This window comes from Lepus europaeus, chromosome 4 (genome assembly GCF_033115175.1).
Source record: "Lepus europaeus isolate LE1 chromosome 4, mLepTim1.pri, whole genome shotgun sequence".
In the NCBI taxonomy this organism is placed as follows: Eukaryota; Metazoa; Chordata; class Mammalia; order Lagomorpha; family Leporidae; genus Lepus; species Lepus europaeus.
Window position 1 is genome coordinate 40,815,069 of NC_084830.1, and position 23,683 is coordinate 40,838,751.

The 23,683-nt window shown below is 41.6% G+C and overlaps 1 protein-coding gene across 1 annotated transcript in view; it reads left to right on the forward strand.

Moving 5' to 3' along the window:
- The window catches only part of UBR5 (ubiquitin protein ligase E3 component n-recognin 5), a 147,121-nt gene that overhangs the window by 103,596 nt on the left and 19,842 nt on the right, over positions 1 to 23,683 (forward strand). Inside the window, exons 30-48 of the mRNA XM_062188161.1 lie at positions 763 to 881; positions 958 to 1,084; positions 1,176 to 1,305; positions 3,368 to 3,528; positions 3,643 to 3,882; positions 6,360 to 6,483; positions 7,089 to 7,200; positions 8,331 to 8,462; positions 8,794 to 9,051; positions 10,145 to 10,413; positions 10,576 to 10,787; positions 12,728 to 12,958; positions 13,735 to 13,808; positions 15,326 to 15,498; positions 15,598 to 15,711; positions 16,971 to 17,191; positions 19,284 to 19,404; positions 19,490 to 19,588; positions 22,380 to 22,623. Of these exons, the coding sequence (XP_062044145.1) occupies positions 763 to 881; positions 958 to 1,084; positions 1,176 to 1,305; positions 3,368 to 3,528; positions 3,643 to 3,882; positions 6,360 to 6,483; positions 7,089 to 7,200; positions 8,331 to 8,462; positions 8,794 to 9,051; positions 10,145 to 10,413; positions 10,576 to 10,787; positions 12,728 to 12,958; positions 13,735 to 13,808; positions 15,326 to 15,498; positions 15,598 to 15,711; positions 16,971 to 17,191; positions 19,284 to 19,404; positions 19,490 to 19,588; positions 22,380 to 22,623 (3,161 nt within the window). The remainder of the gene's footprint in view (positions 1 to 762; positions 882 to 957; positions 1,085 to 1,175; positions 1,306 to 3,367; positions 3,529 to 3,642; positions 3,883 to 6,359; positions 6,484 to 7,088; positions 7,201 to 8,330; positions 8,463 to 8,793; positions 9,052 to 10,144; positions 10,414 to 10,575; positions 10,788 to 12,727; positions 12,959 to 13,734; positions 13,809 to 15,325; positions 15,499 to 15,597; positions 15,712 to 16,970; positions 17,192 to 19,283; positions 19,405 to 19,489; positions 19,589 to 22,379; positions 22,624 to 23,683) is intronic.

Genomic DNA, 23,683 nt, shown 5'->3' on the forward strand with positions numbered 1-23,683 from the left:
ATTATCTATATACAGAAGATCAATTTAGTGTACATTAAGTAAAGATTTCAACAGTTTACACCCACACAGAAACACAAAGTGTAAAGTACTGTTTGAGTACTAGTTATAGCATTAGTTCACATTGTACAACACATTAAAGACAGAGATCCTACATGAGGAGTAAGTGCACAGTGACTCCTGTTGTTGACTTAACAAATTGACACTCTTGTTTATGGTGTCAGTAATCACCCTAGGCTCTTGTCATGAGTTACCAAGGCTATGGAAGCCTTTTGAATTTGCCAACTCCGATCTTATTTAGACAATCTCCTCCTATGATGGCCTGTTCTTTCCACTGGGATCTCACTCGCAGAGATCTTTCACTTAGGTTTTTTTTTTTTTTCCCCCCAGAGTGTCTTGGCTTTCCATTCCTAAAATACTCTCATGGGCTCTTCAGCCAGACCTGAATACCTTAAAGGCTGATTCTGAGGCCAGAGTGCTGTTTAGGACATCTGCCATTCTATGAGTCTGCTGTGTATCCTGCTTCCCATGTTGGATTGTTCTCTCCTTTTTAATTCTATCAGTTAGTATTAGCAGACACTAGTCTTGTTTATGTGATCCCTTTGACTCTTAATCCTATCATTATGATCAATTGTGAACTGAAATTGATCACTTTGAGTAGTGAGATGGCATTGGTACATGCCGCAAGTGGGGTTTTTAAGACATGAAGTAAGTTACATGCAAAGTGCCATTTTCCCCTGCATCACAGTCGTGTCCTGTTTGCAGGGGCGAGCACCTGCTGCTGTTTTTAGTGCAGACGGTTGCCAGGCAGACGGTGGAGCACTGCCAGTACAGGCCCCCTCGAATCCGGGAGGATCGGAACCGGAAGACAGCTAGTCCTGAAGGTGAGTCTGCGCTGCACTTAGGCACTCACGGCGAGGACTACGTTTTCTTCCTGACTTATCCACCATTTCTTCGCAGATTCAGATATGCCTGATCATGATTTAGAACCTCCAAGATTTGCCCAGCTTGCATTGGAGCGTGTTCTACAGGATTGGAACGCTTTGAAGTCAATGATTATGTTTGGGTCACAGGAAAATAAAGACCCGTAGGTGTTCATTGAAATATTTTCAGATTTCTTATTTTTCCATAACACAAAAGGATTTTACACTGCAATCTGTCTTTCCTCCCCCTTCCAGTCTTAGTGCCAGCAGTAGGATAGGCCATCTTTTGCCAGAAGAACAAGTATACCTCAATCAGCAAAGTGGCACGATTCGGTTGGACTGTTTCACTCACTGCCTTATTGTCAAGTGTACAGCAGATATTTTGGTAAGTTCTTTGAGTTGTATAATAAATATATGAAAAGGTGGTTTTTCTTCCTTAGCATCTTTTTTTTTTTTTTTTTTTTTCCCAATCCAAACCCCTAAGGACTGATTAAAAACTCTGAAGAGGGATTGGAATTTTGAGGGTGATGTAAATGTCTCAGTTAGCCAGCAGGAGCTTCTTGCAAATCCTAAACCATCTTAATAATACAACAATATATAAATTTTTGGAGTACTGTTCAAATTAATAGTAACTTATCGCATATCTTTAAAAAATTCATTTTTCAGGTATTCTTTTCCCTGAAATTAGAAAAGGTATTTATTTATACCATAAAACTCAATACTCAGAGGTTATGGTAAAAGAATGCACTCAAACCAATGGAGTGTCAGTTGCATTTGGTCCTCTCTTTGGAAAACACCTTGACAATGTAGTTGCCATAAAATGTCAGTGTCCTAGAAACCTGACATCAAGAAGTAATAAAGGAGCCAGTGCTGTGGCATAGTGGGCTAAGTCTCCACATGTAGCACCAGCATATCCCACATGGGCGCCAGTTCGCGTCCCAGCTGCTCCTCTTCCAATCCAGCTCTCTGCTTATGGCCTGGGAAAGTAGTGGCAGATGGCCCAAGTGCTTGGGCCCCTACAACTGCGTGGGGGACCTGGGTGGAGCTCCTGGCTTTGGATTGGTTCAGTCTAGCCGTTGTGGCCATCTGGGGAATGAACCAGCAGATGGGAGACCTCTCTGTCTCTGCCTCTGCCTCTCACTCTGTCTCTCTCTTTGCAATTCTGCCTCCTAAATCAATCAATCAATCAAATCTTTAAGGAAAAAAAAAGGTGACTTATAGTTTGAGAAAGATAAATCATGTGGAATAATGTAAAATTTTATAATAGAAGTACTTTATGGATTTACTAATAACATGCTATTGACTCAGATTATCACCCAACCAGTTAATAAATGTAACGTAACAATTTAAACCTAAAGGTTATTATAAGCAACATTTTTTAAAAATCAAAAAACAGAACAGGAAATTAGGTGTTCTGTATAATTAATGTTTGCATGATAAGCCATTTATAGAAAAGAGGGTAGAGGCCGGCGCCGTGGCTCAACAGGCTAATCCTCTGCCTAGTGGCGCCGGCACACCAGGTTCTAGTCCTGGTTGGGGCGCTGGATTCTGTCCTGGTTGCCCGTCTTCCAGGCCAGCTCTCTGCTATGGCCCGGGAGTGCAGTGGAGGATGGCCCAAGTGCTTGGGCCCTGCACCCACATGGGAGACCAGGATAAACACCTGACTCCTGCCTTCGGATCAGCGCGGTGCGCCTGCCGCACGCAGCACGCCAGCCGCGGCGGCCATTGGAGGGTGAACCAACGGCAAAGGAAGACCTTTCTTTCTGTCTCTCTCACTGTCCACTCTGCCTGTCAAAAAAAAAAAAAAAGGAAGAAAAGAGGGTAGAAGGTAATGATGGTTCAGTTGAGATTGAATTACGAATTTATTCACATAAATATTTGTACTTTGCTTTTTGACAAGTATCCCTTAGAGTAAAACAAATTCTTGTCCCCCCCCCCCCTTTTTTTTTTAAAGATTTATTTTATTTATTTTAACAGCAGAGTTAGAGGGAAAGAAAGACCATTCCATCTGCTGTTTTACTCTTCATATGGCCACAGTGGCTGGGGTTGGGCAAGGGAGAAGCCAGGAACCTGAACTCCATCTGGGTCTCCCACATGGGTGGCAGGGAGCTGGATTGGAAGTGGAGCGGCCTGGACTTGAGCTGTGTCTCACATGGGATGTAAGCCATGGCTTAGCCCACTGTAGTGCAACACCAGCCCTTAGCATCTTCTGATGTGATGTGGTTTATATTTCTGTTGTAAATATCGATTGCGGTGGCTAGGACACAGCACTGCTACATTGCGTGATTTAATCATTGACTTGGTGTGATGTTCAGTTAAATTTGTTTTGAGGTTTTATTGTGAAATCTTAATATTGAAGAAAAAGTCTTTTACTTTCTACTTTATGAATGTCTGTAAACATCTTTGACCTATCTGGACATTAATAGAGTTACTACAACTTTCTAAAGCTTTTAGATACTCTACTAGGCACACTAGTGAAAGAGCTCCAAAACAAATACACACCTGGGCGTAGAGAAGAAGCAATCGCTGTGACGATGAGATTTCTGCGTTCAGTGGCAAGAGTTTTTGTCATTCTTAGTGTGGAAATGGCTTCATCCAAAAAGAAAAAGTAAGGCGTGCTTTTTGATTTTGGTTTTTATATTATTTGCACATAGATTCTGTGTACGTAATAATGTTTGTGAAAGTATTCATGAATGATTCCTCTGTTTCCTTTGTGCTCTAGCAACTTTATTCCACAGCCAATTGGAAAGTGCAAACGCGTATTCCAAGCACTGCTGCCGTACGCCGTGGAGGAGCTGTGCAACGTCGCCGAGTCCCTCATCGTCCCCGTCAGGATGGGGATTGCTCGCCCGACCGCGCCGTTCACTCTGGCCAGCACCAGCATCGATGCCATGCAAGGCAGCGAGGAGCTCTTCTCCGTAGAGCCGCTGCCTCCTCGGCCGTCATCTGATCAATCAAGCAGGTACTTTCTATAGCCACAGAGTTCGATGCCCTCGTTCCCTGGAAATGCTACACGTGGCTGATAGAAACCTTTGCATAAGCATCTGGTTAGTGTACTTGATCTTTTGTGCAGCAAATGCTAGAGACTTTCCTTGGGAATATGTAAAAGCACTTTAAGGGTTACCAGGGTAGGGGAGCATGGGAAATTGGGGGAAGATGCATTTGGCGTAGTGTTCAAGCCCATGTCCCACATCATAGTACTTCTGCTTGATTCCTGACTCTGCAGCCTGATTCTAGCTTCTTGCTAATGTGCACCCTGGGAGGCAGTGGTGACCGCCCAAGTAGCTGGATTCCTGCCAGCCTTGTGGGAGGTTTGCTTTCCAGGTTCCTGCCTCGAGGCCCAGCCCCAGCCATTGTGAGTGTCTTAGGATTAAATGAGTGGATGGAAGCTGTCTTTGTTATCTAAGGTCACAGATAATAGTAAGAGTTTGCTTTATGATTGAAAGGCACTGTTCTTATTATGGTACTCTAAAAAGAAAGTTTACTTTTAGGATTCTGTAACCTCATTGCTTGCTTTCTTTCTTCTTTTAAATATAGTATGCTGTAATACCAGATTGACAACACCTGTATCTTTATGGCCAAACGCTTAGGGGTCAGTTTGTTACTGTATAATGTAAATGACAACCATAAGGCAGGAAATTACAATGCCACCCCTTTGAATCTTTTGGGTAGCAGTGTTGCTTCTTCTGTTGTTTCCTTCTACTTTCCTAGGACTCTTAACACCCTTGTTAATAAATTGGTTTCTGCTTTACCTCCGTACTTTCATGTTACTGGGATTTAATATGTGCTAAGAATAAGAACTTCCCCAGACACTATGGATGCATTAGCTCTTCTGATCTTCCTCATAATTCATACACATCCACTGTCATCTCCAAATGCCTACAATAGCCAGGGCTGGGCTTGGGCTGAAGCCAGGAACCAGGGAGACAATCCAGGTCTTCTGTGCGAGTGGCAGGAAACCAACTACTTGAGCCCAATGTGACTGCTGTCCAGGGTCTGAGTTAGCAGTAAGCTGGAGCCTGCAACCTGAGCCAAGGACTCAAACCTGGATATTTGGATATTAAGTGTAGGCTTAACTACTAAATGCCTGCTCCCATCCTAATTTTTAACAAGAAAGTGAGGCTCAGGTTAGATAACTTGTCCAACATTATGTAGCTATAAAAATATAGAGGCTGGACTCTAATCTAGAGAAAGATTTTCTTTTTTTTCCTTCTTTTTTATTTGAAATGCATAGTTACAGTGGAGAGAGATTCATCTTCCATCTGCTGGTTCACTCCCCAGATGGCCGCAACATCCAGAGCTGAGTTAATCCGAAAGCCAGGAGCTTCTTCCAGGTCTCCCACTCAGGTGCAGGGGCATGAGCTCTTAGGTATCTTCTGCCGCTTTCCCAGGCACATTAGCAGGGAACTGGATCAAAAATGGAACAGCTGGAACTCAAACTGGTGCCCCTGTGGGATGCCAGCACTGCAGGTGGAGGCTTAGCCTTGTACACCACAGCACCAGCCCCGTGCTCATCATACTATATAACACATCTACAGTCCTAAACTCTTAGCGTACAGGCTACTTGTTTGAAGTTCTCTGCAGAGAACTGTTCCCGACATAGGCAAGTCTTTTGAGATACATGATTTTTCTTTTCTTTCGCTTCTTGATCATGTTGCCCTTTCAGTTATGTTTTGATTGATGTACATGTGTATGTGATGGTGATAGAAGAGGAGATACTTAGTTCCTACCCTGCTTAGACCCAAACTGTCTTCTTTGAAGCCTCTAGCTGCTTGAAACCCCTTAGCCTGGGAGACATCAGAAGATGTCTTTGGCACCATTCTTTGCTCCCCAAGCTTCTACATACCATTGTTTCTTTTATCACCAGCATAGCTGTTTCTTTAAAAAATATTTCGGGCGGTTTCTTGGTGAAGCAGCTTAATTAAGTTGCTCCTTGAGATGTCCACGTACCATATGCTAATGCCTTGTTTGAGTCCCAGCCACTCTGCTTCCCATCCCACTTCTACTCATGCATACCGTGGGTATCAGCCGATGACAGCTCAAGTACTTGGATTCCTATCACCCATGTGGGAGAACTGGATGGAGTTCTAGGCTCCTGATTTTGCTTGGTCCAGCTTTGGCTGTTTAGGACACTTGGTGAGTGAACCAGCAGGTGGAAGATCTCTGTCCCACTCTCTGCAACCTTGCATTTCAAATAAATACATAAATTCTGAGATTTCTAAGTGTGCATGGTAAAACGGCTGCTTTTGGGAGTCATGGTTTTCTGACATTATGAATTGGAGTTGAGTTCCAAGAGTTCTCAGGCCAGATTTGAAGTAGCGGCCTCCCAAATGTGTCCCAGGTAAGAAGTGAGCTAAATTCTTAGTCTGAGAGGCTCGAGAGGATGTGCTGTGTCTGGGATGCGGCGGCGGTGCGCTCATTACCTCCTGCTCCTTGCAGCTCCAGCCAGTCGCAGTCGTCCTACATCATCCGGAACCCGCAGCAGAGGCGCATCAGCCAGTCGCAGCCTGTTCGGGGCAGGGATGAAGAGCAGGACGACATTGTGTCAGCAGATGTGGAAGAGGTGGTTTGTTTCAGCTGGGATAGATGAAAACATTGCCTTGGGTGGGAAAGAGTTAATCACTAGAATTTTATTAACAGTTGCTTATGACTACTGTTTGCATTTGCATCCAGCTTTTACAGTCTTGTCACACATTTTTTGTGGTTATACATATTAGAATGATGTTAGTAGTTATTGATTAAGGAATATTAGGAAACAGAGCACAAACTTATGTAAGAGTTCAGTGAAGAGGTGATTCATGAGAAAAAAATTGTTTTGTGCAACATTTGAAAGAGAGGCTACTCTAATTTTTTAATGGCTAGTGTGTTTTTGTGTGTGTGTGTGTGTGTGTGTAAACCTCTCCCTGTCCCAGTATAATTGTTATCCTAATTTTAGGCTTCTGTGTATGGATGATAATCATACACTTTGGGATAAATTGATAAAATTTTTGGTGGCAATTTGTCATAGCAAATGAAGACTTCTCAGAAGTGCTTTAGTATGTCTAATTCATAATTCTCTGTAGTTAGGCACCTTTGTGCTTTGGTTTATTAGTTTGCTATGCAAAACACTGGTAGAGATATGGGTTTCTTACGTGCTTTGACCTTCTACAAATAAGCCTCTGGATTTAGGTTGAGGTGGTGGAAGGTGTGGCTGGAGAAGAGGACCACCATGATGAGCAGGAGGAGCACGGGGAAGAGAATGCTGAGGCAGAGGGGCAGCATGATGAGCATGACGAGGACGGTATGTCGGGTCTCGGGGAAGCCACCTCTGTGTTCTCTCCAGAGATTCTGCAGGATCCGGTCGAGAACTGGAGGAAGAAGATACATACGTACATAAAATAATAATCTCCCTTGCCTTTCTCTTTCCTTGAAAGTCGTTTACAAACTAAAATAATCATTGCCATGGCTGGCGTTGTGGCCCAGCAGGTTAAACTGCCACCTGCCACACCTGCATCCTATATAGGTGCCAGTTTGAGCCTTGGCTGCTCCTCTTCTGATCCAGCTCCCTGCTAATGCGCCTGCAGAAGCAGCAGAAGATGGCCCAAGAGGATGGCTTGGGCCCCCGACAGCCACGTTGGAGACCCTGTTGGAGTTCGGGGCTCCTGGCTTCAGTCTGGCTCAGTCTATGCCATTGCAGCCATTTGGGAAGTGAATCAGCAGATGGAAGATATCACTCTCCTCTCCTCACCTCTCTTCTCCTCTCCTCTCTTCTCCCTCTCCCTCCCTCTCTCTGTCTCTCTTTCTCTCTCTCTCTCTCATCTACCTTTCAAATAAATCTTTAAAAAGGAATAATCATTGCCATATTAAGAAGCATTTGGAAGTTAGGGAAAGAAATCACCCATAATCTCACCCAGGTGATAACTACTTGAATTTTTACTTTTACTCCCTTCTTACACTGCCCTTGTCCCATACACGTGTCAGGTGTTGTATATACATAAAAGTTTTGTGAATTTTCCATCTTATGATAGTCAAACTGCACATATTTTAAATTTATAATTTGCCTGTTTTGACATAAGTTCCTGTGAAATACTCAGAGCAGATGTTTTTAACATCCCCATTTGGAAACCCAGGGTATAAACAGATGAAAATGGAGCAAGCAGACTTCGTCCAGAGTCCTGCCCACTGGCTGAAGTCTCCTGGCCGCTTATTTGCGGATATGAGAGGCTCTGCAGGAGAGAACAGTCCAGGAACTCTCATAATTTACTTAGTGGTTCTGCACAGGCTGAGCCCTCACTTACTTTTAGTATATTGTTGATCGCACGCTCTGCCTTCAGGGTTCCCACCTGTACAGTGTATACTTAGCAGACTGTCTTGATCCACAGCTTCTTTGTGCTTTTACTCTCTTCTTATTATTAAAATGTATTTTTCTAGGGAGTGACATGGAGCTGGACTTGTTAGCAGCAGCTGAAACGGAAAGTGACAGTGAAAGTAACCATAGCAACCAAGACAATGCCAGTGGTCGCAGAAGTGTTGTCACTGCAGCAACTGCAGGCTCAGAAGCAGGTGTGTTGCCTGACCCTAGCAACTTTCCTGCTCATGCTGCGGCTGGGAGGGTGTCAGCATGAATTATTCAGTCCTCTGTGTGATACGCATAAAGATAGCAAAACCAAAATAAAGTACTTTAATGGTTTTTCCCTTTGAACTTTTTTGTTTTAAAATAATGGAATAATTTTAAAGTTCATTTTAAAGAGTTCTCTTGCAATTTAAGTATTTTAAAGGTAAATTTTTTTGACTATTAAAAACAACATGGCATTCTAGTTAACATACGTGTTTTCCAGAATTACATGGTCATTTTAATTTCTAAGAGGCTTACCATGATTTTTGTTTTCAAAAGGAGCCAGCAGTGTTCCTGCCTTTTTTTCTGAAGATGATTCTCAGTCAAATGACTCAAGTGATTCCGATAGCAGCAGTAGTCAGAGTGACGACATAGAGCAGGAGACCTTTATGCTTGACGAACCGCTAGAAAGAACCACGAATAGCTCCCATGCCAATGGTGCTGCCCAGGCTCCCCGGTCCATGCAGTGGGCTGTCCGAAACACCCAGCATCAGCGAGCAGCCAGCACAGCCCCTTCCAGTACATCCACACCAGCAGGCAAGTCTGAAAACTTGGTTTTGATAATCACAGTTAAGTCATTTTTAAAATAATCATGCCTGTTCACAAAGAGGACAAATTAATAGTGCCTTGTGGTTTTGTTTTATTTTAAATGTAGAAATGATGTGTATTTTATTATGGCGGGGTTTCTCAATGTTTCCAGTACTGGTGCTTTGGGCTGGGTAGTTTTTATTTGGTGGGGACTGTCTGGTGCACTGTAGGATGTTAAGCAGCATCCCTAGCTTCTCCCTGCCAGCTGTCAGTAGCACCTCCCTTCCCTTCCCCTCTGCGACCCCGCCAGTGTGAGGTCCAAAGTCATCTGTAGACATGCCACATGTCCTATTTGGCAGAGGGGCAGGATACAAAGTCATCCCTGGTGGAGAACATTGTGTTAAATTATTGCTTCCCCAACACACGCCTACCTAAATTAGTACGGTTTAGGAAAACTTCTTTACTCACTGACCACATGTTAGCAATTGATCAGACTTTTTATTAAAATTTAACAGACAGAAAAAAAATTGTATGTATTTATGGGGTACTGTGTGATTGTGTTGTTACATGTATACATTTTGTCATGTCCAATCTGGGTAAATATACTTGTCCTTTCAAGCATTTAACATTTCTTTATAGTGAAAACATTACAAAATTCTACCTTCTAGTATTGTTTTAGATGGTGACATGTACAGTACAGTGTCTGCATTCATTCTGCTGTGCAGTAGAACCCCAGAACTTCTCATTCCTGTCTTGTAACCTGGTACCTGCCAGTCAGCCTTTTCTTACCGCGCCCTCCGCTTCTCTTCCCAACTTCTGGAAATCACCATTATGTTTTTAACTTCTGTGAGATCACCTATGTTTTTACATTCCACATATGAGTGAGATCATGTGATATTTGTCTTTGTATGCTTGGCTTACTACACTGACATAATGCTCTCCATTCTATCCATGTTGTGCAAATGCTAGTTTTTTTTTTTTTTTTATGTCTTAGTAATATTACATTGTGTATATGTGACCATTTAGATTTACATAAGTTTATACAGTGCCAGAGAAACACAATTAGCAACTGACTCATTGTGGTTGTCCTTTTTCCTTATAGCAAGTTCGGCGGGTTTGATTTATATTGATCCTTCAAACTTACGCCGGAGTGGTACCATCAGTACGAGTGCCGCAGCTGCAGCAGCTGCCTTGGAAGCTAGTAATGCCAGCAGCTACTTAACATCTGCAAGCAGTTTAGCCAGGGCTTACAGCATTGTCATCAGACAAATCTCGGACTTGATGGGCCTTATTCCTAAGTATAACCACCTAGTGTACTCTCAGATTCCAGCAGCTGTGAAACTGACTTACCAAGATGCAGTAAACTTGCAGGTATGAAGCTGATGAAAAATTATTCATTTGAATACTCTTTTGCTTATAATTTTGAGAATTCTGGTATAATGGGAATAAATATTACAAACGTTGACATACTACTGCTGTATCGAATGTAGCTCTATTTGGATAGTTTTAACTATTTTAGTTTGGTCTTCATAGAACTATGTAGAAGAAAAGCTTATTCCCACTTGGAACTGGATGGTCAGTATTATGGATTCTACTGAAGCTCAATTACGTTATGGTTCTGCATTAGCATCTGCTGGTGATCCGGGACACCCAAATCATCCTCTTCACGCTTCTCAGAATTCAGCGCGAAGAGAGAGGATGACTGCGCGAGAGGAGGCTAGTTTACGAACCCTTGAAGGCAGACGGTATGAAATTGTTCATGAACAGGTTTATGCTTAGACCATGGCCCTTGTACTCTAGAGTTAGACCTTGTTGAGTGCTGTTACAGATGCATTCTATTATGAAAGAGGAAGTAAGCACCTCCCATTAAGTATTTTACATTGTTCTATAGTTGAAGCCAAATAAGTTCTAGCCCAAACTGTGCTTTTACAATCCATTATCAGATTCTGATAGTGGAGACTTTTCAGTTTTGAAATTGTTGGTCCATTTCCTTGTCTCATTTATCTCCCAGGCCTCTCCTGCCTTCCTTTTGAAATGGTCCAAATCACAGAAAAACTTTGACCATGACTGAGCATAAATGTCCTTGGTACTCAAGAAGAGGAAATATACGGGATTAGCAAAGTCCCTTGTGTTTTCTCCTCTGTCTCCACCAAGCTATTGAATCATAGTTAAAAATATATACCTTTAGGTACTTAGCTTCTTTCTCTTCATCCATAAAGTGAACTAGCACTTAACCCAGACATTGACGTCTTGAGTGACAGCGCTATCATAAAAGTAGAAAGGCCCCGTGCCTAAAGCCCAAGTTTAAGGATTTACCTCGCCCTCTGGCTCAGGCTAAGCAGCCTTGTTGTTTTGGTTAGATCATGAAGGAGGAAGGATGAGGCTCTAGAAAGTGCTTAGAAAAATTAAGGCTGTTTTAGAGCTAACGAGAGCTGTTAGTTACTGAAGTAGGGCAGTGAAATCCTAGAAGGAGGGTAGAGAAGCCTTAATCCTCTCTAGAATTTAGGGCCTTTCATGAGACATGGGGCAGGAGTTGGCAGAATTTATATTTGTATTTAGACCTGGACTCTGAATAACAGGTAGGAAAGTTAAGAGAAAACACCAGAAGGGTGGAATGGACACACTTTTAATTTGGTCGAACTGTCTAGGATGCAAAATTGGATACTTGGCAGAGATAGCTGAACTAGAGACAGGTTTAGGAGGCGGCCAAGAAAGCTGTTCCACACAGAAGTGAAAGCCTTGTTTCTTTTAGGATATCCCTCCCCCAGAGAACAGGGAATTCTCTTATTGAATCCTTATTGGTAGTTGTGTGTATGTGTGTGTACGTGTGTGTGCCTGCCTTTTCTCTCCCTCTCTCTTAGGATAGCTATATTGATATATAATTCATATGCCATGTGTACAGTTCTGTACTTTTTTACTGTGTAATTATCATCCTAATCAATTTGGAATATCTTCTTCATCTCTGTGAGAAATGGTAGCAGTCATTCTCCATTTTCCGCTGGTCTCTGCCCTTTGGCACTATTAGTCTGCTTTGTGTCTATGGATTCTGGACATTTGTGTAAATGGAATCATACATTGTGTGGTATTTTGTGACAGGCTTCTTGCACATAGATATCTAATGGTTTTAAGTTCACCATGTTTACCATGCATCAGTATCTCATTCCTTTCCTAATAGTTCATCGTACAGCTATATCATATTTTGTTTATCCATTTGTCAGTTGCTGGGCTTTTGACTTACTTCAGCCTGTTCAGTATTTGCATAGTGCTACCACTTGAATAAGTATTTTCACTTCTCAGGCAGGTGGTAACTCCATTTAACCTTCTAAGACACTGTCACATTATTTTTCAAAGAAGGGGACACTGTAATAACATTTAAGAGTTTTGATTTCTCTATATCTTCAGCAGCTGTCCATTTTTGATTATGCCCAACCTGCAGAGGTGTGACACTGGGTCTCTGTGTGGTTTTGGTTTGCATTTCCCTAATGGGCAATGAATAATAGGGATCATCTTGTCATGTATTAACTGGCAAGTTTGCATATCTTTGGAGAAATGTTTATTTAGAGTCTTCTCTAGTTTTTAATTGGCTTGTCTCTGTTGGCTCATGAGTTCTTTATTCTGGATATAAACTTCTTATCAAATATATAATTTGCAAAAATTCTGCCTTTCTCTTTTCTTTGTTCTGTAGACGTGCCACATTGCTTAGCGCCCGTCAGGGAATGATGTCCGCTCGAGGAGACTTTCTGAATTATGCGCTCTCTCTCATGCGGTCGCATAATGACGAGCACTCAGATGTTCTTCCAGTTTTGGATGTTTGCTCATTAAAGCATGTGGCCTATGTCTTCCAAGCCCTTATCTATTGGATTAAAGCAATGAACCAGCAGACAACATTGGATACACCTCAGCTGGAACGCAAAAGGTAGCTGTACTTGTGATTTTTTTTTTTTTTTTTTAGATCGAGATCAGGATCAAGCCAGGAGCTTCTCTGGGTCTCCCACGTGGGTGCAGGGGCCGAAGCACTTGGTCCAACCTTTGCTGCTTTTCCAGGCACGTTAGCGGGGAGCTGGATCGGAAGTGAAGCAGCCAGGACATTTTTTTGGTGCCCATATGGGATGTCGTTGTCACGCGCAGTAGCCTTGCCTGCTACACCACAATACCAGCCCCTGCCGTGTTGTTGATTTAAGACATCCTTGGTGGGTGTGTCTCCATTATTGTATTGTCAGCTTTTGGAATAAAGAGAACAGCATTGCAAAAAAAGTAGTGCAGGAACACTTTCATGTGGGAAAGTTAGTCTGAGTATATCCTGCCTTTTTCTGTCAGTAAGTAGTCCATGTAGAACAGGAAGCCTGAGAGTTGGTTAAACTTCATGCTCGAGGTAGTTTGGCCTGATTATCACGTTTCTATTATAGTGAATGTAGGCACTCACTATTTTTGGATGATTTTTGGTTTTTGCTTCTGTTGACTCCATTTTATATTGTACCACATGAGCACCATTCCCAGAGTCTGCAACTCTTTGGTAATAATCTTTTAAATTGGTAAGATACTTACTTAAATGACCATTTCTATGGGTTTTTTTGTGTTTGTTTTTGATTTTTTTGTTTGTTTGTTTGTTTTTTGCTGGTAATTCTCCTTACCTTTGCTGCTATTCATATTACACAAATTCTCCATGTAAAATGACTCATTTGTCTTTTAAAGGACACGAGAGCTCTTGGAACTGGGTATTGATAATGAAGATTCAGAACATGAAAATGACGATGACACCAATCAAAGTTAGTGCACGAAAATCTGCTAATCTACTTCAAGAAAGGCTGCCTCAGTATTTCCCCTCCAAGCTTTTTAACTTCATTGTTTTCTGTCTGGGTGGGAATTTCTCTTTTCTTCTCTATATCCCATTTCTTACCTTTTCTATCCATTTTCCTTATATATTCTTACATTATATATTTCATAACTAAGGATGAATTTAAAAAATGTTGCAAACTTTTCAACAGTTGATTTTTTTGCTACTTCATTTTTTTTAAATGAGAGGATTTCCTCTTTTTATTTGTTTTATTGATTTAAAAGAGTTACAGAGAGAGAGAGGTAGAGACAGTGAGAGAGAGAGAGGTATTCCAACCACTGACTCACTCTGCAAATGGCTGCAACTGTTGGAGCTGAGCTGATCTAAAACCAGGTGCCAGGAGCTTATTCCGGGTTTCCCACATGGGTGCAGGGGCCCAAGGACTTGAGCCATCTTCCAGTGCTTTCCCACGCTTGTTAGCAGGGTGCTAGCTCAAAAATGGAGCAGCTGGGACGCAAACCAGTGCCCATATGGGATGCCAGTACTGCGGGCTGGGGCTTTAACTCTGTGTGCCACAGCACTGGCCCCACTACTTCATCTTTTGTGTTTCTCTTAGTTTTATGTTTACCTTTACTCATAAGTAAAGTATGTAGGAACCAAATTTAAATAAAGTCTTAGAGAAGCCTTTGTTAATATTGTTGCACAATAGAGTTCTTTAAGAAGGTGAGAAACACCGGTTATAACTCCCAAATATTCAAAGCTGTTAATGTGATGAGAGAGAAAATATTCCACACTCCAGGTTTTTCTTCCGAAGTTTTAATACCATGAGATTTTGTGATCCCCTGTAGGTACTCCTAGTTCTCAGATATTACGTCAATTGGGGTGTAAAGGTCTTTAAAACATGCAGTACTTTTAGTCAGCCTTGGGGAGGAACTGCCCTACCGCTCTTGGTTGAGAACTCAGCCATTTAGTTCACTGCCGGTCTGCCTGCACGCTAACTCCTGCCCAGATTTCCTTGCATTCAGAGAGTTGGTGGGAGCGCGCTTGCTTACTGGTGGGGTCTGATTCGCCCAGAGAGTGCTGTTTGTTTTCTGTGGTGAGCCAGTGCTCAGATTGTAGTTCCTGGCCGTCTCCTGCTTTCGGCATGAGCAGTGAGGACCCTCACTGTGTCCTCGTTTGAATCTCTATAGGGATGAAGAAGAGGATAGGGGAAACCTCTGTCTAATATAGCATGGAATATATGTTACTGCTTTTTTGTTTTACATTTTTTAAGCATTGTAAGATGCATATAACGTACATTTTACACGTAAAATTTATCATTGCAGCATATTAAGTTGCTATATTTTGAGTTATTACTTAAAATATTGTCAGAATGTATACTATTAGCTTGTTTTGGGGTGGTATTAAAATTTTAGAAAGAAAAGACAGGAATATTGGGTTGAATAGATTCCTTTATGTTTCCCTAATAATTAACTTTTTAAATCATTTTATCTGTCTTTCTTCATTTAGGTGCTACTTTGAATGATAAGGATGATGACTCTCTTCCTGCAGAAACTGGTCAGAACCATCCTTTTTTCCGACGTTCTGACTCTATGACGTTCCTTGGGTGTATACCCCCAAATCCGTTTGAAGTGCCTCTGGCTGAAGCCATTCCCTTGGCTGATCAGCCACATCTGTTGCAGGTGGATTGAATGAACAAATTAGTTTCAGAGTTTTTTCTAATTGACTGTATTTTCTTTTAAACACTCAATGTATTGAGAATATTTCTGTTAAAATTCCAGCCAAATGCAAGAAAGGAGGATCTTTTTGGCCGTCCAAGTCAGGGTCTTTATTCTTCATCTGCCAATAGTGGGAAATGCTTAATGGAAGTTACAGTAGACAGAAACTGCCTTGAGGTAAGATAGTAAAAGTCTTTGCAGTATAACATTTTTTGTTGTTAATTTTTTTAAGGTTTCATTTATTTCAGAGTTAGAGTTGCAGAGACAAGGGGAGGAAGAGAAAGGTCTTTATGTGCTGGTTCAATTCCCAAATGGCTACAAGTGCCAGAGCTGGGCCCATCCAAAGCCAGGAGCCAGGAGCTTCTTCCGGGTCTCCCACACAGGTGCAGGGATCCAAGCATTTGGGCCATCTTCCACTGCTTTCCCAGGCCATAAACAGAGAGTTGGTTTGGAAGTAGAGCTTCCGGGACACAAACCGGCGCCCCTATGTAATGCCAGCACCATAGGCCAAGGCTTAGTCTACCATGCCACTGTGCTGACCCCATCACTATAACATTTTTAAATGCACAGTTTTCCCAGCATCTAGATTTTCAGATATACATTACTTTGGAATATTATACTAAAATAATGGAAATGTCAGAAATTTTTGCCTTGTGAAAGAAAGGAATTCCAACACTGTTATTGACTAGCTCTGTCAGGTATTTAATCCATAAAATAAGTTTCCCAGCTTTTTCTGTTTCCAAGTTGATTGGTGTATGCTAAAAATTTAAGTTTTCATATACATAAAAACGTCATAAATATTTGAGCTATTGAATCTTGGCTTAAAACTTTGCTCTAACTTGCTAAAGTAATTTGAATCAAGAATGTAGATTGATAAAATAGTATTACTAATAACTAACAATTATTGATGTTAATTCTGTCTCCTGGGCGCTGTCTGAACCTTTTCAGGCATTCTGAGCAGAAAGCAATATTTCCCTGGTTAAGAAATTGAGCCTTGAAGTGATGATAAATTTCACGTGATTGTGTCGGTGGTTACACAGCTAGTGAAGTGGCAGATCTAGTTTTCAGATGTATTTGAGAGCCTAACATGACACTCTAATGTTTCATTCTTCGTTGAAAACGTAGCAACCTGTTTTAAAAACAGTCATAGAAGTGATACAGTTATAGAATATTTTTTATTGTGTAAGTGATAGAGGAGAATACAGTAGTGAAACTGGTAAGAGACTTCAGTACCACAGGCAGTCCAGAGGTTCCTTTGCAAGGTCTCGGAGACTGTGGTGAATACCTGGATTGGGTGTTAGAGCAGATTGCTGCTTCAGAACGGAGCTGTGAGTTACTTCACTTTCATGGAATTTCTAATGGCGTGTTAACTAAGTTGAAAACAGAATCTAATTATTATTTTCTAGTGTATAACTTTTAAATATGAAAATTCATAGGTTCTTCCAACTAAAATGTCTTATGCTGCCAATCTAAAAAATGTAATGAACATGCAAAATCGGCAAAAAAAAGAAGGGGAAGAACAGACCATGCTGGTGGAAGAAGCGGAGAGTTCAAAACCAGGTCCATCAGCTCATGATCTGGCGGCACAGTTAAAAAGCAGTTTGCTAGCGGAAATAGGACTTACTGAAAGTGAGGGGCCGCCTCTGACATCTTTCAGGTATTTGATATGTAAAAATAGTTTCCTTATTATTTCTTTACTTTTTAGCTATTATGTTCTTCTAAGAACAAAATTATAAAGTTTCTATAAAATTTTAACTATATTTACATAGTAGAAGTGATTTCCTAGTTTATCAGATGCTTGAATAGCAGAGTTAGTTTTCTGGACTTGGGAATTTTCTGACTGTTTTCTTACTGATTTTCTTTTCACTGTGAGGAAGTTCTCTATGTCTTTATTTATTTTTTTTTAAAGATTTATTTTATTTATTTGAAAGAGTTAACACAGAGGGAAAAAGAGAGGCAGAGAGAGAGAGAGAGGTCTTCCATCCGCTGGTTCACTCTCCGCAACGTCTGGATATGTACCAATCTGGAGCCAGGAGCCAGGAGCCTCCTCTGGGACTCCCATGTGGATGCAAGGCCCCAAGCACTTGGGCCTTCTTCCACTGCTTTCCTAGGCCATAGCAGAGGGCTGGACTGGAAGTGGAGTAGCCGGGACTTGAACCAGCGCCCACATGGGATGCCGGCCCTGCACGCATCAGCTTTACCCACAGCTTTATGCCATAGCACCAGCCCCTGTCTTTGTTTTTAGTGTTCAGTACTTTAAAGTATCCATGTCAAATGGCCAATGAATGACAGCTGCTCAGGAAAGGGAGGGAACATGTGAGTGGCTAGATTTCCGACTCAGACTTAGCTGGGCTCCTTTGCTAGGTTATTAGGTGGCAGTTGTGTGTAAGAGGTAGGTTCGTTGTTAACTCAGTAAAAATGTGTTAGCATATACATCCTGTGGCACAGTATGAACAATCAGCAAGTGATATGTTGACGTAACTGCTTTATAATTTTTGGTACCATAATATTTTTTGCCTAGAAGAATTTAATAAGTTGGGTGAAGAAAATGTACACATAGTACATTTACATATATAGTATAGTACTATAGTATTATATTATATACATAGTACTCTAGTATTATGTGTAGTACTATGTGTACATTTTCTTTTTTTTTTTTATTTTTTATTTATTTATTTTTTTCATTTTTGACAGGCAGAGTGGACAATGAGAGAGAGAGAGACAGAGAGAAAGGTCTTCCTTTGCCGTTGGTTCACCCTCCAATGGCTGCCGCGGCTGGTGCGCTGCGGCTGGCGCACCATGCTGATCCGATGGCAGGAGCCAGGTGCTTCTCCTGGTCTCCCATGGGGTGCAGGGCCCAAGCACTTGGGCCATCCTCCACTGTACTCCCGGGCCACAGCAGAGAGCTGGCCTGGAAGAGGGGCAACCAGGACAGAACTGGTGCCCCAACCGGGACTAGAACCTGGTGTGCCGGCGCCGCTAGGCGGAGGATTAGCCTGTTGAACCATGGCGCTGGCCCTATGTGTACATTTTCTAACAGTCATATAAAGCAAGAGGAAAGTGTCGACTAGGGTGGCCCAGGCATCCTAAGGGTACTATGGCTTGAGCCGCGGTAGTATTGGAGAGAAGACTTCAAGGTGGAAGACCTGGTAGAGAGGTCTTACTAGTACCAACTAGTGAGGTAAAAGTGGCTGGAGTGTAGACGGTTGGCTTTCATGATGGAAAGGGAGTTTTGCAAAGATGAAGAAACTCTGGAGGAACAGGGGGGTGAAAAGTTGCAATTTGTTTAAGTCCAGGCAGTAAGAGTAGGTGGCAGTAGTGGAAAAAATTCAGAAGGCAGCGTCATTGTTGAAGCCATACTGAGGTTTATTCATTTTGCATTTGAATTGAACATCGTCTATATGCATATATTTAACAAATAGAGATTCTGGTTCCTTAAGAAAGTTTGAACCCAAGGAGAATTACCTACGTAGAAATGAACGTTGGGCTTTACAAAGGGAAGGTAAAATGAAGAATAAAAACAGGAGACAGCCTAGAGACATATCCAGATGTAAAGGACAGAAGGAATAAGGGAGTAAAAATCAAAAGTAAATAAGCTATGGAAGAGCTCTCCATTAGAGAGAATGTGGTTTGGAATACTTAGCACCTTAGATATTGAAAGAGCAAGTAAAATAAGTATCATTAACCAGATGCCAGATAATTCTGGGAACTGGCTAAATTATTTCTCCTCTCCCTTGAACTTTTTCCAGGCCCCAGTGCAGCTTCATGGGCATGGTTATTTCCCATGATATGCTGCTAGGACGGTGGCGTCTTTCTTTAGAACTCTTCGGAAGGGTGTTCATGGAAGATGTTGGAGCAGAACCTGGCTCAGTATGTATTTCGTGTATTTTAAATTGTATTCTGCCTGCTAAGAACATATTTCAGAGAATAATTCTCTCATGCATTTTTTTTAAAGATCCTAACTGAATTGGGTGGTTTTGAGGTAAAAGAATCAAAATTCCGTAGAGAAATGGAAAAACTGAGAAACCAGCAGTCAAGAGATTTATCACTAGAGGTAAAGGTATTTAGATTTTCTTCTTATGCCTACAATATGCCATTTATATGAATTTTAAAACATGTGGAATAATAATACATCTTGCTTAGGGATATGTTTTTTTTTTTCCCAAAAAAAATTTTTTTTTGAGAGGCAGAGTGGATAGTAAGAGAGAGAGACAGAGAGAAAGGTCTTCCTTTTTGCCATTGGTTCACCCTTCAATGGCCGCTGCGGCCGGCGCATCGCGCTGATCCGAAGCCAGGAGCCAGGTGCTTCTCCTGGTCTCCCATGCGGGTACAGGGCCCAAGCACTTGGGCCATCCTCCACTGCCTTCCCAGGCCATAGCAGAGAGCTGGCCTGGAAGAGGGGCAACTGGGATAGAATCTGGCGCCCCAACCGGGACTAGAACCCGGTGTGCCAGCACTGCAAGGTGGAGGATTAGCCTGTTAAGCCACAGCACCGGCCAGGGATATGTTTTTACCATTAAAAATTTAAAGAAAAAAATTAATCACCAAATTTAGAATAGTGACTTTTTCTCTGTTAGTCAGTGCCTTAGCATCCTCTAAAGATGACAAATGAGTTTTTTGGTTTTAGCATTTTTTTAAATTCTGTATGCTTGGATTTAAATATTTTGATAATTTCATTTCAAGATTTAGGACCACAGAGTTCTTTTGTTTGTTGATCTGGAATCTTTCTATTTTTAATTACTTTGAGCGGCAGAGAGATTATCTAGTCTGCTGGTTCACTCCGCAAACGTTAGCAACAACCAGGGCAAATCCAGGCCAGACCTGGATCCAGGAACTGGACCTCCTGGTATTCTAATAGGGGTGGCAGAGACTTAAGTCCTTGAGCCCCTCACCTACTGCTTCCCAGGTTGCACTTCAGCAGAAACGGGGGTAGAGGGTGGACTTGAATCCAGGCATTCCGAAATAGGATTTGGTCTTGTCCTTTTGATCACATCAAGTTAGAAATGCAGTCAAATTACCCTGATTTAAAGTCACTTGAAAAGATTCTTTGTGTGTTTTGCTACAGTACTATACATTTGGGACAATTTATTTCATTTTTCTTTTAGTTTTTAGAGATCGATTTCTTTTTCTTTTTCTTTTTCTTTTTTTTTTTTTGACAGGCAGAGTGGATAGTGAGAGAGAGACAGAGAGAAAGGTCTTCCTTTTTTGCCGTTGGTTCACCCTCCAATGGCCGCTGCGGCCGGCACATCATGCTGATCCAAAGCCAGGAGCCAGGTGCTTCTCCTGGTCTCCCATGCGGGTGCAGAGCCCAAGCACTTGGGCCATCCTCCACTGCCTTCCCGGGCCATAGCAGAGAGCTGGCCTGGAAGACGGGCAACCAGGATAGAATCTGGCGCCCCAACCGGGACTAGAACCCGGTGTGCCGGCGCCGCAAGGTGGAGGATTAGCCTGTTAAGCCAGGCGCCGGCCAGAGATTGATTTCTTTTACAGTTTTTTTTCCTTCCATAATTAACTTAAAATATCTGCAATTTTGTTTCTACAAGAAGGCAAATTCTGAGGCCCGTTTCAGTTCTTAAAGTTTATTTCTGTCTCCCTCTTTAGAAAAATACAAGGTGCATATTATCTGTCTCTGTCCATGCCCCGTAAACATAGCATACATTTTATTCCACCTGTTTTTCCCACCTAACAGTATACGCTAGATAAAACCGTAATGCCACATAAAACGAGAATCTGCCTTCGTTTCAGAGCTGTTGCTTACACTACATTTTGTGCCTTTCTTTCTAGTCACTCTTACAGATGTGAATAACCTTCTGTGTGCTTTTCTTTTTTCTGATGTGTCTTTGAGATGGATACCTAGATGTGGAATTGTTGGACCAAAGGGCATGTGTCATTTTGCCAGATATTAATTAGCTGATGCTAATACACAGTGGTTATATATTTTGCATTTTCACTGTCAATATGAAAATCCCTGACTCCAGAAGTTTTCCTATAAAAAGAAACGTGCCATTATGGTTTAACTTGAATTTCTTTTACTCTGAGCAAATAAATTAAGCATTATTTTTTGTCTCAAAAGTTATTTTTCTTTTATTCTTTTTCTATGAACTCTTTATATCTTGTCGTCTTCTGTTAAGTTGTTCTTTCTTCAGGTTTTCGGAAATGTTTTTGGGTCTTCAGGTGATAGACACATTGATGAATACATGTGAGGGTGTTCCAAAAAGTTTATGGAAAATGGGATTAAAAGGTAAATTTGCCATGGTGCAAAAAACTTGAAATCCAAGAATAGTTATTTTCTAATATGCATTTTCCATAAACATTTTGGAGATGCCTGGTATACGTGATTTGAATTTTTTTTACACCAAAATTAGCTTACTTATTTTGTGATTGAAGTGTCCATGTGTCTTTGTTACAGAAAGTGCAAATATTTTCTCAGTTTGTTATCCCCAACCACCATGCCTGTGGTGGTCTGTGTGTCCGTAAGGAATTCATATCCATCTTCTGGCATTTGCTGCTGTTGTGTTTTTTGTTGCTGTTGGTGGTTTGTTTCTGTGTGTGGTTTTTTTTTTTATCTTTCATGCATTTGGACCTTATTCTGATGTACCCCAAACAGAACAAAGTACTGTCTTCCAGTAGACCTTTGAAAGAAAGTGTTAGAGTTAAAATAAATTCCATAATTCTGATTTAGTGCAGGAACTTTTGTTTGCTTTTTAAGGATGTTTATTGTAGAACATATAAACCTCTGAGAAGCTACTTATCAAAGAAAAGCGAAAATGAGATCAGATTTTATACAGAATAACGCAAAGTGACTTTTGACATCGGATTCACTGCCTTCTGGTGTGTTTTAATAGGTTGACCGAGATCGAGATCTTCTCATTCAGCAAACTATGAGGCAGCTTAACAACCACTTCGGCCGCAGATGTGCTACCACGCCCATGGCTGTACACAGGGTAAAAGTAACATTTAAGGACGAGCCAGGAGAGGGCAGTGGTGTGGCGCGAAGCTTTTACACAGCCATTGCACAAGCGTTTTTGTCAAGTGAAAAATTGCCAAATTTAGATTGTATCCAGAATGCCAACAAAGGTACTCATACAAGTAAGTACTCTGCACACAACATAAAAATTATCCTCCTTAATCAGATCAGTGCAATCATGGTTAAATGTATTTATGATGGGGAAATTTTAATATAACCTTTACATCTTCATCTAGTTTTATTCTAGGTTACTGATTTAATTGTTCCACCTATGATGGGCAATATAACAATTGCTCTTTTACTACCGCACTACTTTTGATAAATGTTTAGAGTTATATGGTTTTCTCCCAGTAATACCTGTTTGAGGGATGGGAGTTTATATAGATATGTAGTGATATAAAATTCCAGTATCTGTTCTACTCCTGTGTTTAATTGATTGAGATATTTCAGAAGAAAATGTTGTTTTCTACAGTATATTCAGAGTATGATTTACAAAGTTGTACTTGGTCCCCAGTGAGATAAGGAACCTACAACCAAATCTAAATTGAGTACATCACTAAGTTCACTGTGTAACTTAGTGAGACTTTTCCCCTCCTCCTTTTCTTTTTTTGTTTTTAAAAAAGGATTTATTTATCTGTCTTGAAAGAGTTACAGAGAGAGAGACAGAGGTCTTCCATTTGCTGATTCACTCTCTACATGACTACGACAGCCAGTGCCAGGCCAGACCAAAGCCAAGAGCCAGGAGCTTCTTCTGGATCTCCCACATGGGTGGCAGCGGCCATCTTCCCCTGTTTTTCCCAGGCCATTAGCAGGGAGCTGGGTCAGAAGAGTAGCTGCTGGGACACAAAGAGGTGCTCAATGGGATGCTGACAGGGTGGCAGCCTGGCCTCACAGGCAGCAACTTTACCCACTGTGCTTTTCTGCAAGTGCATTATCTCATTGAGAACCAGAACTTTGGGATTAGGGCTCTTCCTAAGTTTTAAGATTGCGAATAGGAAATTTAAGCGTCTGACGATTACAAAAACCGTGGGAGGGCCAGCGCTGTGGCGTAGTAGACTAAGCCTCTGCCTGCGGCACACAAATCCCATATGGACTGCTGGTTCAGGTCCCAGCTGCTCCTCTTCTGATCCAGGTCTCTGCTATGGCCTGGGAGGACGGTGGAGGATGTTCCAGGTGCTTGGG